We start from the raw sequence: 15,355 nt of genomic DNA on the forward strand, positions 1-15,355 counted from the left end.
AGCTTTCTGTGTCTCTGTGAGTTAACCCTCTGACAGACTGGTGGCCTGTCCAAATATACCCTGCCTCTCGCCCTGCGACAGGTGGGACACGCTGTCACGGCAAATCTCTCCAACTGTTATTTAACAACACAATTTATTTAAAATGATAGACAAAAAACAAACAAACAAACAAACAAAAACAAAACAGGAAACATCTAAAAACATTTCAAGCATCCACTGATGAAATGCTGCCACCTGGTGGTGAAAGTTATAGTTTAAAAACCCACCCGTCCATTCAAGTTTTCAAATTCAAATTTCGGCTGGAATTCTGTGTCACAGAGGTTTGTACCATTAGGCGGAGTATAGAGCTAGTGTAGCCTCGAGTCTGCCCAGTAGGAGATCATCACTTCATACCAATCTATCAAACTGTTGAAACTTGCTAATTTCAGCAATATATAAAAAATAAACTTCTAGCAGGCTGTTAAAGTCGTATTATATTTCAATTCAATTTTATTTATACAGCGCCAAATCACAACAACAGTCGCCTCAAAGCGCTTTATATTGCACAGTAGATCGTACAATAATAGATACAGAGAAAAACCCAACAATCATATGACCCCCTATGAGAAAGCACTTTGGCGACAGTGGGAAGCAAAAACTCCCTTTTAACAGGAAGAAACCTCCAGCAGAACCAGGCTCAGGAAGGGGCGGGGCCATCTGCTGTGACCGGTTGGGGTGAGAGAAGGAAGACAGGATAAAGACTTGACATAAGTCCACTTTCAAGTATAAGTGCACTGCAAAGGCTTCTCAAGGCAAAGACTGGAATTAGTTGGGCTGACACCTTGTTGACAGCTAGCAGCTATGGGCAAGTCAGTCACAGCCACAGCCTTGAAACCCCTTAAATTATATAAGGGGTCTGTATAGTTAAAGGAAGAAATAAGTTATAAAGACAAAACATATCTCCGGAACAGGTTGTAGAAATGTTTATTTCTGCTGTAAAGTTGAACATTATAATATGGGAGTCTCTGCCTCGAGTGGCCACTAGAGGAACTACAGTTTCGGGCACTTCTGCTTCGGCACCCTGGAGGTTGCTGCTCGGTCAATATGAGAGGTTTTCTTATATAATTATGAAAATTACAATAAGAAGCAGGCACTTGTCTGGACCCTTCAACAGACTTGACATAAGTCCACCTTTTGGTACTTTATTTTGGAAATACTCAAGGCTGATTCAGCCCAGCATGAGTTTGAGGTCCACAGTGACAGGCTGAGGGTTCCAGTGAGTCCCAAAAGAGAAACAGTTTCCTCCTCCACCTATCAAGAGCAGCTCTGGATCTTCTGAGTCCGTCATCTCAGAGCAAAATGAGTGGAGCATCAGAGGCCAGGGCACTGAGGTCTACACATGACAGGACATACATTAGTAATTAACATCGGATAATTCAGTTCTGCTTTTCCTCACAGAAGTGGAACAGTGCTAGTTTTTAAGCAACAAACCTGGAGGCTTTAAGGCCTGAGGTCGATGAAGAACATTGGTTGGTGCTAGATTTCCTTTAGAATAACTATAAGTGCAATAAATGATCACTAACCGTGTCCAGACTGTACTCCATACTGCTGCACGTGGTGATGTTGATCACAACAACGCCTGGCACGCCGTCTGAATGCAGCCAGACTCCACCTACCACAACCAGCTTCTCACCACTCACATGGGCACAGTGAGAGTATCTAAAACGAAGCACACAATGGAAATCTCATCAAAGAGTTTCTTTAGCAGAAACTTGGAGTTTGGTTATGGTGTCTGAGGCACAACAGACCTGGGTACAGGAGGGGGCTGTACATCTATTCTCTCCCAGCAGAAGCCTCTTTCAGTTGGTGTCAGGATTACCGTGTCATCCAGGGGCACTCCTGCTCTGCTCAGCCCTCCAAACACCACACCACCACCTTTATATGAGCATGCAGAGTGAGAGTGACGAGCCTCTGGTGCTACGCCCTCTACTGGGATCTGTAAATGACACCCAGTGGTCATGTATGAGTCATGTGCACGTTATGTTCTTGCTCCATACTTGTATTCTTGAAATCTACTAAATGACTCCTTCAAAATATACCTTACATATCTAATATGTGGAGGTTTATATGCATACGGGCCCTGTGTGATGTGATAATAAACTTGTGCGTGCAACATTAAGAATCTGGGTTTAAAATTGTAACAACAAGCAAACCTCAGTCCAGTGCTGCTGGTCGACACTCAGGAAGTATCCGTCACCCAAAACGGCCCCTGATTGGTTCTTTCCACCAAACACAAACACAAACTCTCTGCCTGCAGAGATGTGACAGGGAGTCAGTGTGTAACGAAAAAGCAGGGATGGGATAAAAGACTGGCAGAGAGAAGGCGAAGCAAAGATGTGAGAAAAGCATAAAGCAAAAGAACAAATGGAATGAAAAAAGAGAAAAAGAAAGAAAAAGCTACAAACAGGAAGAGGGAAAAAAAGAAAGAGTGTGAGGCAAAAGGATCCTACAAGACTTCCTGTTTTCCCTCACCTCTGTGTCTGGTTAGGGTAGCAGAGTGCCTCCATCTTGGCGGTGGTGGACTGCCTGTACACATCATCTCCTCCATACAAAGCTTCGGTGCATCTTGGCCCCCTGACTCCAGAGCACCACAGAGGCTAAAGGTCATTTTGAAAAGGCTTCTGACCGGGTTGAGTGGAGAGGAGCGACCTCCAAATACCACAGCACCCACTCCAGGTATAGGGGTAACTGTGTGGTAAAGTCGCACACCTGGGATAAGAAGGGAAAATTACTAACTTTTCCTGGCTAAATCAAGACCGGCTGCCCCTCCCCCAAAGAAAAAAAAAAACCCTCACCAACATCTGCTGATGGCTCCACACTGACGGACCTCCAGCCTTCCTGTTCTCTGAGCAGGAGTCTGATCGCTGCTCTTCTGCCTCCTCTGCTGGAGCCTCCTGTTAGCAGGACCCACCCTGGCCTCACTGACGCAGAAGCCATCCCCAGCCCCTCCACGCATACCGGTGTGGTCCGAACACTCAGGGCTGTTGTGCTCCAAGAAGGGCCAACAGATGGCACAGGAGATTCTAAAGCAACAACACAACTTCAACATGCATACAGAACGTCCCATTTCAAATGCTTGTTAGTGTCAAGTCGAGGAGTGAAAAGTGAAAGCTACCTGGAGCTCGAGGGAGTAAAGCCTGCGCCATCAAAGAGCCTCGAGATGCAGTAAGGATGAAGTAATGGGAACATTTTTGGTGCCACTCCTGAGAGCAGACAGGTGAGGAGTCAGTGGTAGAATGTAGTTGTTCCGGTGTTGTGCCAAAAAATAAAATGAGGTTTTATATCTTCTTTATTTGAACTAACACCAAATTTTATGAAGTTCATTTGTAACTTTTCCATAAAGCTCTTCTTCTACAATCATTGAATGATTCTGATGTTAGCTACTGTGTTGACTGTTTTACTCTTTGTTTAATAGCAGGTTCAAAGATACTTATATTACAAATGATGAAGGTAAAAAGTAAGTGGTACGTGAGAGACAAAATAAAAGACGGGTGTAGCTTTCAGGTGTGCAGAGTGAAGCCAGTGTGAAAGTGCCCGGGTTCAAAACTAGAGCATTCTATGGTGAGGTGAAAGAATGAACCATTGCTCCAGCATGCCGTCCATAACGGTTCCCAAAAACCACAGAGAGTGGGCCAGACTGGACACACTCTCCCCTCATAGTTGGAAACTGTAGAGTCAAATAATCCTAACATCTTCATTGTGTGCACTCCTCCCCACAGAGGCTGACACTCAACTACAAACACAGATCGCTTCTTGAATAAGCACTGTGGTTTTCAGCTGTACTAACATTAATTGGAAAAGAGGTTTTCTAAAGGTCACAACAATAAATAAACTTTCGGCAGCGGTTTAGTGATAAATGACAAAACGTGTCATCCAAACCAAATCAAGTGAGCTCTTCTGATCAGTAGTGCACACTTTTATAGAAGATGCAATGCTGAGACCCAGCTGACCTCATATTCATCAAAAGGCTCCAGGCTCTCCAATCTGCATCTCTCCTCCTCAGGGACCAGCCCGAAGAGGAAATTATTCATATCCAGGCACACGCACTCTTCCCAGCCCTGGAGACAAAGACGCCATATATTTAACCTTCACAGGAGGAACAGGGACGTTTTGAATATGCCTCGACTGTGTTTTTTTTTTTATTCAATTGGTACCTGGGTCTGAGGTATTGTGCTTGTTCAAAGAAGTGAAAAGATACAGGAAGTGTCTTGTGTATAGGTTGTGTATTGACCTTGTCCAGGAAGCGGTGCCTTTGTGCGGCGGTGTCTGGGTATTGTCGAAGTGCATGCAGAGTTGAATTGAGTTTCTGGAAATGCTCCTGCATGATCTGACCAAAGGGATCGTGCGGATGGATCTGCTCATACATAACAAAGAGAGACTGTGGCAGGAGCTTTGCTGCCCAACCAATGATGGCATCAGACCTGAAAGACACACAACATCCAACGGCTTTAAATGTGATTTGCTTTGATCATAAATTCTCAGTTTTTGCTACATATTGCCATCATCTAACTAGCGTTACACGCCCAAGTGTATGCAAATTCATCTCTAGTTCACATTTTATACATTACTGCACCATTGTGTTTCCATGTAGGTGAGCACCACTTCAGAAAGAATCAGGGTAGGGGCAGCCCAGTCCAGCCCAGCTACACGCAGAGCCTCTTCCACCTTGGACTCCTCTCTAACATCCACTCCTAACAGACGGTACTGACTGCTGGACACATAGACAGGTCCTGAAGAAACACAAGCAGCCATTCACCAAACTAAACTATGCCATACTAACCTCTTACAGTGGGGCAAAAAAGTATTTAGTCAGCCACCGATTGTGCAAGTTCCCCCACCTAAAATGATGACAGAGTTCAGTAATTTGCACCAGAGGTACACTTCAACTGTGAGAGACAGAATGTGAAAAAAAAATCCATGAATCCACATGGTAGGATTTGTAAAGAATTTATTCGTAAATCAGGGTGGAAAATAAGTATTTGGTCAATAACAAAAATACAACTCAATACTTTGTAACATAACCTTTGTTGGCAATAACAGAGGTCAAACGTTTACTATAGGTCTTTACCAGGTTTGCACACACAGTAGCTGGTATTTTGGCCCATTCCTCCATGCAGATCTTCTCGAGAGCAGTGATGTTTTGGGGCTGTCGCCGAGCAACACGGACTTTCAACTCCCGCCACAGATTTTCTATGGGGTTGAGGTCTGGAGACTGGCTAGGCCACTCCAGGACTTTCAAATGCTTCTTATGGAGCCACTCCTTTGTTGCCCGGGCGGTGTGTTTTGGATCATTGTCATGTTGGAAGACCCAGCCTCGTTTCATCTTCAAAGTTCTCACTGATGGAAGGAGGTTTTGGCTCAAAATCTCACGATACATGGCCCCATTCATTCTGTCCTTAACACGGATCAGTCGTCCTGTCCCCTTGGCAGAAAAACAGCCCCATAGCATGATGTTTCCACCCCCATGCTTCACAGTAGGTATGGTGTTCTTGGGATGCAACTCAGTATTCTTCTTCCTCCAAACACGACGAGTTGAGTTTATACCAAAAAGTTCTACTTTGGTTTCATCTGACCACATGACATTCTCCCAATCCTCTGCTGTATCATCCATGTGCTCTCTGGCAAACTTCAGACGGGCCTGGACATGCACTGGCTTCAGCAGCGGAACACGTCTGGCACTGCGGGATTTGATTCCCTGCCGTTGTAGTGTGTTACTGATGGTGACCTTTGTTACTTTGGTCCCAGCTCTCTGCAGGTCATTCACCAGGTCCCCCCGTGTGGTTCTGGGATCTTTGCTCACCGTTCTCATGATCATTTTGACCCCACGGGATGAGATCTTGCGTGGAGCCCCAGATCGAGGGAGATTATCAGTGGTCTTGTATGTCTTCCATTTCCTGATGATTGCTCCCACAGTTGATTTTTTCACACCAAGCTGCTTGCCTATTGTAGATTCACTCTTCCCAGTCTGGTGCAGGTCTACAATACTTTTCCTGGTGTCCTTCGAAAGCTCTTTGGTCTTGGCCATGGCGGAGTTTGGAGTCTGACTGTTTGAGGCTGTGGACAGGTGTCTTTTATACAGATGATGAGTTCAAACAGGTACCATTCATACAGGTAACGAGTGGGGGGCAGAAAAGCTTCTTACAGAAGACGTTACAGGTCTGTGAGAGCCAGAGATTTTCCTTGTTTGAGGTGACCAAATACTTATTTTCCACCCTAATTTACAAATAAATTCTTTACAAATCCTACCATGTGGATTCATGGATTTTTTTTTCACATTCCGTCTCTCACAGTTGAAGTGTACCTCTGGTGCAAATTACTGACCTCTGTCATCATTTTAAGTGGGGGAACTTGCACAATCGGTGGCTGACTAAATACTTTTTTGCCCCACTGTACATCTTTTACCTGACAAATAATTTTTTTAAACCACTACCAAGAAAAAAAAGACAAACCTGTAAGTGACGGTGACTGGGAGTCTATCATCCCCCTTAGTGTTATATTAGAAGTGATGAGGGCAGCCTTGCGCTGAGAGACATCAGGAAAATCTACCTCAAACACAACAGCCCCGCTCAGAGCTCCATCTCCACGTAGGCGGAAATACAAAGAGTCGAAGCCCGCACCCAAAGACAAGATCTAAACCAGGGAAGTGAGGTTGAAAAATAAAGACACCAATCGGAATGGAAACCTATACAAAAGATGGGAACATTTGGTAACATGGAAGATGATGGCAGCCTTAAAGAGAAAAAGCTTTTTAAACATTAAGTCAGTGAACGTTGAGCATTTTTAAATCATATTTGACTCAGATTCTATAGACACTTTTTGTTTTCCTTTGATCAGTGAAATGACCACTACTCTGGATAATGATTTAAAATAACTGCTCTAGTAAGTGCCAAGAGGTATTACATGATTACAAGTGACCTGCTTCCAGAAAGACTGATTGGACGATACGCTGACAGCTTACCTGTCTTTCAGGGCATTTTTCTGTAATCTGAAGGAATTTCCTCACACAGTGGTCCACAGCTTTCCAGCGCACATAATAGCCCCTGAAACATCCAAAGAAACTTTAATTTACACAAGACATTTTTACCCAGTACCCCCTGCCAGCTACATACATACATACATGTGGTGTGCATCACCTCCCCTGCACATGAGAGTAATTCTATTGCTGCTGCTTACTGTATAAATTTTGTTTATAGAGTAAACCATCACCACATACATCCGAGGTGCATGAAAGAAGAGAAAACAATATCTGACCTGTTGATAAGCGGCGCTCTCCTGGCCACTTTGCACACAAAGTGTTGAAGGAAGGCGTCGTTGAAGTAGCCCTGTGCTGCAGCAGACACTTTGCTCACCACACTGCTGTCATTGGTTCCCTGCACCTGTTTTAAGGAACAACAAAGAACCAGCAGAAATAAATCTCCCAAAACACAGTGCAAGACTTTTTAAGACCTTTAATGATCTTCTTTCTTATCCTTCCATTGAAGGATGTCACATATACATACAAATGTTGCATATACTCATATCATCATTTTAAAGTATGCACATGTGCAATGAGACTACTGTTACAGGGGTGGATTCTCAAATTAAACATGGCCACAGATTCAAATAATGAGGTTAGCGCATGCATGAGAAGTCCCTAAAGTTTTAGGTAAATATGACTTATTTTTAACTGTGAATCATGCAAAGCTAGTCTAGGGTTCAAGAAACACACAGAGCTGTACTGTGATACATCTTATTCTATTACATATGTACTAGTAACCATCTGGCATGTAGTGCTGTAATAGACAGAGACTGAGCTCATTTTTAATATCTTCTTACACATCTAATATTTTTTGAATACAACCGCAATATTGTGGTTCAACCATCAGCAGCAATATAATTGACATCGTGTACTTCATAATATAGTAGAGCTAAAGTAAACAGTGGTGTGTTTACACATAATACTGTTAAGTACTGTGAATAGTGAAACAACCCTTACGGCGGTGTCCCTCCCCTTCTTCTGCGCTTTTCTGTTTGTTGCTGGCATAGTGACGGCAAGTTATCGCATAACGTCACAATGAAACACCTCCACGTTTCCCACAATGTCTTAAATAAAAACAGACCAACACATTTGTGTGCCTGCACAGCAGTGCACCGGTGAAAACAAGTCAAACATCCTTCACGTGGTATTGACTTCCGAGATATTTCCCAGGATTTCTCCGGCGCCCCCTGCAGCCCGGAGGCTGCAACAGAAAACCACGCGGCTAATCACTGAAACTCCATTCAGACACCAACAGGAAATGTGTTGGTGTCTGTGCCTCGATTATTATGATTATCTGCTAGTTATTGAGCAACTTTTGTCGCCATTAAAACATTAAAATTTGACTAAAAGCTAAAAGCCTCGGGTTAATATTATCAATGACTGCCATATTTTTCTATTTTCAAAAAAGGATTTAAATCTTTGTCGAAAATAAAGGCAATAATTAAATTATACAATGCTTTGTGCATTCGTACAATGATAAAAAGTTTAGTCTCTTTTTTTAAATGGACATTCCGGAATTCTATTGTTTGTGAAACCATTTACCAGGTTTTTTTTTTAAACTATGTATATATATATATTTAAATTTAAATATTAACTTTAGGTAACGCTCCTTAGAGGTTATCAAAAATAACTAGAAAAATTTGCATTTCCTGCGAAAATGCAGTGTGGATGCTTTAAAGCTGAAGCTGTATGCAAAAAGTAGCTGAAAAAGCTGAAAAGTTGCAGAAATTGTAAAAACTTTGCAGAAGCAAAAGAAGTTTGCTAAAATGGAATAACTTAGCAGAACTGCAATATCTTAGAGGAAACATAATACTTGGCAGAGATACAATAGCATAGCAGAATTTAGCAGAAATATTGTAACTTACCAGAAACATGATAACTTCTCAAAAATACAAGAATTTAGGAGAAATAGTATAAGATAACAGAAAGAATATATTTAGCCAAAAATACTTAAACATTACAGAAACACTATGATTTAGAAAAATAGTACAACAGAGCAGAAATATTGTGATTTACCAGAGACACTGTGATGAACTATGACTATTGTAATTTTAAATTGAGACTATGTTTTAGCACAAATATTATAATTTGGCAGAAATACTATAATTTAGCAGAAATACTATATTAAGCACAAATCCTATAAAAAGCAGAAATGGTATGATTAAGCATAAATACTACATTTAGTAGAAATACTTTGTTTTAGCACAAATCCCATAAAAAGCAGAAATACTGTACTATGATTTAGTAGAAAAACTATAATTAATCAGAAATACTAAATTTAGCAGAAATACTATATTAAGCACAAATCCTATGAAAAGCAGAAATAATATGATTAAGCATAAATACTACATTTAGCAGAAATACTATATTAAGCACAAATCTTATAAAAAGCAGAAATACTATATTAAGCACAAATCCTATAAAAGCAGAAATAGTATATTAAGCACAAATCTTATAAAATAGCAGAAATAGTATGATTTAGCACAATAGTAATAAGTTAAACAGAAAAATTGGAAAAGCAAAATGGACAGCTGAAAAAATGCTGAACATGCTGAGGGTCCCTCAAATATACTTGTTAAATGACAAAAATCTGCAAAAAAATTTATGACAGCCACACAATTACAAATATGTACACATGAGGAAACACACATGCACAGAGAGACACACACACAAGATCCAATTCAGTCAACCAGTCTAACTATATTCAATTTAAATCCTACAATGACATGCTGCCAAATAAGGGCAGGGTCCTCTCTCTCCCACTAAACACACACACACACACACACACACACACACACACACACACACACACACACACACACACACACACATACACACACACAGGGAGAGAGAAGTAAGTTTCTAGGTCAGCCTGGGAGCTGGTGAATTTGAATCCACCAATCAGAGAGGCTGTGCACTTTTCCCCACCAAAACAGGTGCATCTGTTTACACACGCAGCAGCACAGAGAGACACAGGATTTTTGCAGTCTATTTCTCATAGTGACGACTCCCCTCAAACAAATGACCGTAATTTCCTAACCGTAGGGGCTAGAACGGTCATTCTTACACCGTTTTGTTCAGAAGAGATGGGGGAATCTTCAAGTGTTGACAATTTAATATTAAAATATGAATTTTTAGAGATATATGACATGGATGACTTGTTGACTTAGAAGCCACGAATTCCCCAATATGCAAATTTGAATGCCTGAGACCACATATGTGATTGGCTGGCTGGGAAGCCGTGCAGGCCCTGATTTGTGGATTTGAATTCCTCAGCCCTCAGATATGATTGGCTGGCTTAGAAGCCACGAAGGCCCCAATATGCAAATTTGAATGCCTCAGGACACTTATTTGATTGGCTGGGAAACTGTGCAGGCCCTGATTTGAAAATTTGAATGTCTCAGTCCTCAGAGAGGATTGGCTGCCTGGGGACCTGGCAGAAATATATGGAAATACTATTATTAAGCATAAATACTACATTTAGTAGAAATACTATGTTTTAGCACAAATACTATAAAAAGAAGAAAAACTATAATTTAGCAGAAATACTATATTAAGCACAAATCCTATAAAAAGCAGAAATACTATAATTTAGAACAAATAGTATAAAAAGCAGAAATACTATAATTTAGCAGAAATACTATGTTAGGCACAAATCCTATAAAAAGCAGAAATACTATAATTTAGCAGAAATACTATGTTAGGCACAAATCCTATAAAAAGCAGAAATACTATAATTTAGCAGAAATACTATATTAGGCACAAATCTTATGAAAAGCAGAAATAGTATGATTTAGCAGAAATACTGTATTTAGCACAAGTACCGAAAAGTACCAGAAATACTATGATTTAGCAGAATAGTAATAACTTATTGAAACACAAATGCACAGAGGGACACACAAACACAGGCTCTAATCCAGTCAACCAGTCTAACTATGTTCAATTTAAATCCTACAATGACATGCTGCCAAATAAGGGCAGGGTCCTCTCTCTCCCACTAAACACACACACACACACACACACACACACACACACACACACACACACACACACACACACACACACACACACACACACACACACACACACACAGGGAGAGAGGACTAAGTTTCTAGGTCAGCCTGGGAGCTGCTGAATTTGAATCCACCAATCAGAGAGGCTGTTTCAGTTTATTTCACATAGTGAGGATTCCCCTCAAACATATGACCATAATTTCCTAACCATAGGGGCTAGAGCGGTCATTCTTACACCGTTTTGTTCAGAAGAGATGGGGGAATCTTCAAGTGTTGACAATTTATCATTAAAATATGAATTTTTAGAGATATATGACATGGATGACTTGTTGACTTAGAAGCCACGAATTCCCCAATATGCAAATTTGAATACCTGGAGCCACATACATGATTGGCTGGGAAACTGTGCAGGCCCTGATTTGTGGATTTGAATTCCTCAGCCCTCAGATATGATTGGCTGCCTGGGGACCTGGCAGAAATATATAGAAATACTATTATTAAGCATAAATACTACATTTAGTAGAAATACTATGTTTTAGCACAAATACTATAAAAAGCAGAAATACTATAATTTAGCAGAAATACTATATTAGGTACAAATCCTATAAAAAGCAGAAATACTATATTAGGCACAAATCCTATAAAAAGCAGAAATACTATATTAGGCACAAATAGTATAAAAAGCAGAAATACTATAATTTAGCAGAAATACTATATTAGGCACAAATCTTATGAAAAGCAGAAATAGTATGATTTAGCAGAAATACTGTATTTAGCACAAGTACCGAAAAGTACCAGAAATACTATGATTTAGCAGAATAGTAATAACTTACAAAATTACAAATATGGAGGCATATTGAAACACAAATGCACAGAGGGACACACAAACACAGGCTCTAATCCAGTCAACCAGTCTAACTATATTCAATTTAAATCCTACAATGACATGCTGCCAAATAAGGGCAGGGTCCTCTCTCTCCCACTAAACACACACACACACACACACACACACACACACACACACACACACACACACACACACACACACAGAGGGAGAGAGCTGCCGAATTTAAATCCACCAATCAGAGTGGCTGTTTACGTTTTCCCGCCAAAACAGGTGCATCTTTTTACACACGCAGCACAGAGAGGCACAGGATTATTGCAGCCTATTTCTCATAGTGAGGACTCCCCTCAAACAAATGACTATAATTTCCTAACCGTAGGGGCTAGAGCGGTCACTCTTACACCGTTTTGTTCAGAAGTGATTGGGGAATCTTCAAGTGTTGACAATGTATCATTAACATATGAATTTTTAGAGATATATGACATGGATGACTTATTGACTTAGAAGCCACGAATTCCCCAATATGCAAATTTGAATGGCTGAGGCCACATATATGATTGGCTGGCTGGGAAGCCATGCAGGCCCTGATTTGTGGATTTGAATTCCTCAGCCCTGATATGATTGGCTGGCTTAGAAGCCATGAAGGCCCCAATATGCAAATTTGAATGCCTCAGGACACATATATGATTGGCTGGGAAGCCGTGCAGGCCCTGATTTGAAAATCTGAATGTCTCAGTCCTCAGAGAGGATTGGCTGCCTGGGGACCTGGCAGATATATATATAGAAATACTATGATTAAGCATAAATACTACATTTAGTAGAAATACTATGTTTTCGCACAAATACTATAAAAAGCAGAAATACTATAATTTAGCAGAAATACTGTATTAGGCACAAATAGTATAAAAAGCAGAAATACTATATTAGGTACAAATCCTATAAAAAGCAGAAATACTATATTAGGCACAAATAGTATAAAAAGCAGAAATATTATAATTTAGCAGAAATACTATATTAAGCACAAATCCTATAAAAAGCAGAAATAGGATGATTAAGCATAAACACTACATTTAGTAGAAATACTATGTTTGAGCAAAAATCCTATAAAAAGCAGAAATACTATATTAGGCACAAATCCCATAAAAAGCAGAAATAGTATGATTAAGCATAAATACTACATTTAGTAGAAATACTATGTTTTAGCACAAATAGTATAAAAAGCAGAAATACTGTAATTTAGCAGAAATACTATATTAGGCACAAATCTTATAAAATAGCAGAAATAGTATGATTTAGCACAATAGTAATAAGTTAAACAGAAAAATTGGAAAAGCAAAATGGACAGCTGAAAAAATGCTGAACATGCTGAGGGTCCCTCAAATATACTTGTTAAATGAAAAAAATCAGCAAAAAAATGCACAGGGAGAGAGAAGTAAGTTTCTAGGTCAGCCTGGGAGCTGGTGAATTTGAATCCACCAATCAGAGAGCCTGTGTACTTTTTCCCGCCAAAACATGTGCCTCTTTTTACACACGCAGCACAGAGAGGCACAGGATTATTGCAGCCTATTTCTCATAGTGAGGACTCCCCTCAAACAAATGACCATAATTTCCAAACCGTAGGGGCTAGAGCGGTCATTCTTACACCGTTTTGTTCAGAAGAGATGGGGGAATCTTCCAGTGTTTACAATTTATCATTAAAATATGAATTATTAAAGATATTTGACTTCTAATGCACCATAACTGAGTAGAGCGAAGCAAAGACTGCCTTGACTTGCCCTCAAACAACGCTTTGTGACTTGAAATCTATTTGGAGTATCGATATCATTCTTTCACCGTAAGAGACAGCAGGCTTTGGTGAACAATCATGGAAATTTTCAGGTCTCTGTGGAAATCCAACAAAAAGTTATGACGAGAGAAAAAAGTTGTTCATTTCCACAGTTTGAAATCTGAAGAAATCTGAGCGAAGGACAAATTTCCTACCCTCAAACAAGTCCAACTCATTTCAGAACGGTAATAGGTGAGAAAGAAATTCTTGAATTGTGAGCGTCAGGGGTGTCTGAAGATATTCGGGGACAAGCCTCATGTCTTAACTTTGCTTCGTTAAGGAGATATGACGATTCGAATATGCCTCTCATTACAGAAATCCAGCGGTGATTTTGAACAAGCTCTCCATTCACTTTATATGGAGAGTTTTCTGACATTGTGTTGGTCTGAGGAGATTTGCGAAAATTCTATAAATCCCACAACAATGATAGTGACATTTCCTGAAAGCCAGCAAAAATACCTACGTTTTGATGTATAATTTGTGGAAGTTGAGTGAAAATTGAGCAAGTAGCAAACAGTTGTTCCGACATGAAGAGAAGACTGCAAAACCTTCAGTGACACACTGGAAGCCAAGAGCATAGCAACCATAACAACGCATGTATTTTGTGAAAAATCACAATTTTGCAACTCAAAACTTTAAGAGGCATAAAAGTAAAACAGTAGAAGATTTGAAAAAGCTGAATCATACCTGAATAGCCCAATAATTTGTGAACATTTTAAAATTTGAATGGTTGTTCTAGGTGAAAATATGAGGAAGTAGTTAAGTTTCAAAAACAAGCAAAATTTAGCAGAATTGCAGAAGTTTCCCATTCATTTCAATGGGACAAATTAAAGGAAAAAAGCTTAATATTTTAAAAAGTATAATAGTTAAAAATAGCAAAAATCGTAGCAGGAATTAGCAAAAATAGCAGAATAGTTTAAAATTTGAACGGTGAAAATCGGCTGAAAATTGTGGAAGTAGTTTAACGGCGAAAAGTGTACGGAAGCAACTAGAACTAGAAAAATTTGCATTTCCTGCGAAAATGCAGTGTGGATGCTTAAAGCTGAAGCTGTCTGCAAAAACTAGCTGAAAACGCTGAAAAGTTGCAGAAATTGTAAAAGCTTTGCAGAAGCAAAGGAACTTTGCTAAAATGTAATAACTTAGCAGAACTGCAATCACTTAGAGGAAACTGTAAAGCTGAAGCTGTCTCCTGAAAATAGTTGAAAATAGCTGAAGAAGCTGAAGAAATCAAACTCAGTGTTTAAAAAGTTGCTGAAATTTTAATAACTTTGCAGAACAATATCAAGTTAAGAAAAATGTAATAACTTAGCAGAAATGCAATAATTTAGAATAACATAACTTAACATAACATAACATAACATAACAAAGAAAAGTAGTGTAACCTAGCAGAAATAATATAATTTAGTAAAAAATTTAAAACTTGGCAGAAATATTACAACTTATCAGAACTGCTAGAAATTTGCAGAAATGTAATAATTAGGCAAAACTGACAACAGATAACAGTTGAAAATGCTGAAGTAACCTCAAAGTTAATTGTTTAACTGTGAAAAATTACCAAAAACATTAGAAAAGGAAGAAAACATGCCGGCAGATAAACTAATGTGGAATAAAACCAA

General features: G+C 39.6%; 1 protein-coding gene across 1 annotated transcript; it reads right to left on the reverse strand.

Moving 5' to 3' along the window:
• Positions 1-947: 947 nt before the first annotated feature.
• lcmt2 (leucine carboxyl methyltransferase 2) lies at positions 948-8,590 on the reverse strand. Its single transcript, XM_085385290.1, has 14 exons — positions 8,015-8,590; positions 7,291-7,415; positions 6,998-7,079; positions 6,489-6,669; positions 4,613-4,769; positions 4,271-4,460; positions 3,990-4,097; positions 3,155-3,242; positions 2,835-3,062; positions 2,512-2,748; positions 2,193-2,290; positions 1,788-1,975; positions 1,563-1,698; positions 948-1,372 (listed from the first exon to the last, which is right to left on the reverse strand). Exons 1-14 carry the CDS (start codon positions 8,060-8,062, stop codon positions 1,208-1,210), a joined length of 2,031 nt encoding a protein of 676 aa, XP_085241416.1. The 5' UTR covers positions 8,063-8,590; the 3' UTR covers positions 948-1,207.
• Between the last annotated feature and the right edge of the window lie 6,765 nt (positions 8,591-15,355).

This window comes from Rhamphochromis longiceps, linkage group LG16, assembly GCF_057381845.1.
Source record: "Rhamphochromis longiceps isolate RC_006_pf linkage group LG16, R_longiceps_female_GT1.1, whole genome shotgun sequence".
NCBI lineage: Eukaryota > Metazoa > Chordata > Actinopteri > Cichliformes > Cichlidae > Rhamphochromis > Rhamphochromis longiceps.

Bases quoted from the DNA above. Each gene is read 5' to 3' on its own strand.
- lcmt2 (XM_085385290.1), bottom strand. From the start codon at position 8,062: ATGCCAGCAACAAACAGAAAAGCGCAGAAGAAGGGGAGGGACACCGCC. The intron at 7,416-8,014 runs GTAAGGGTTGTT...TCCTTAAAACAG, and splicing joins AGAAGGGGAGGGACACCGCC to GTGCAGGGAACCAATGACAG. The intron at 3,063-3,154 runs GTAGCTTTCACT...TTGTTGCTTTAG, and splicing joins TTTACTCCCTCGAGCTCCAG to AATCTCCTGTGCCATCTGTT.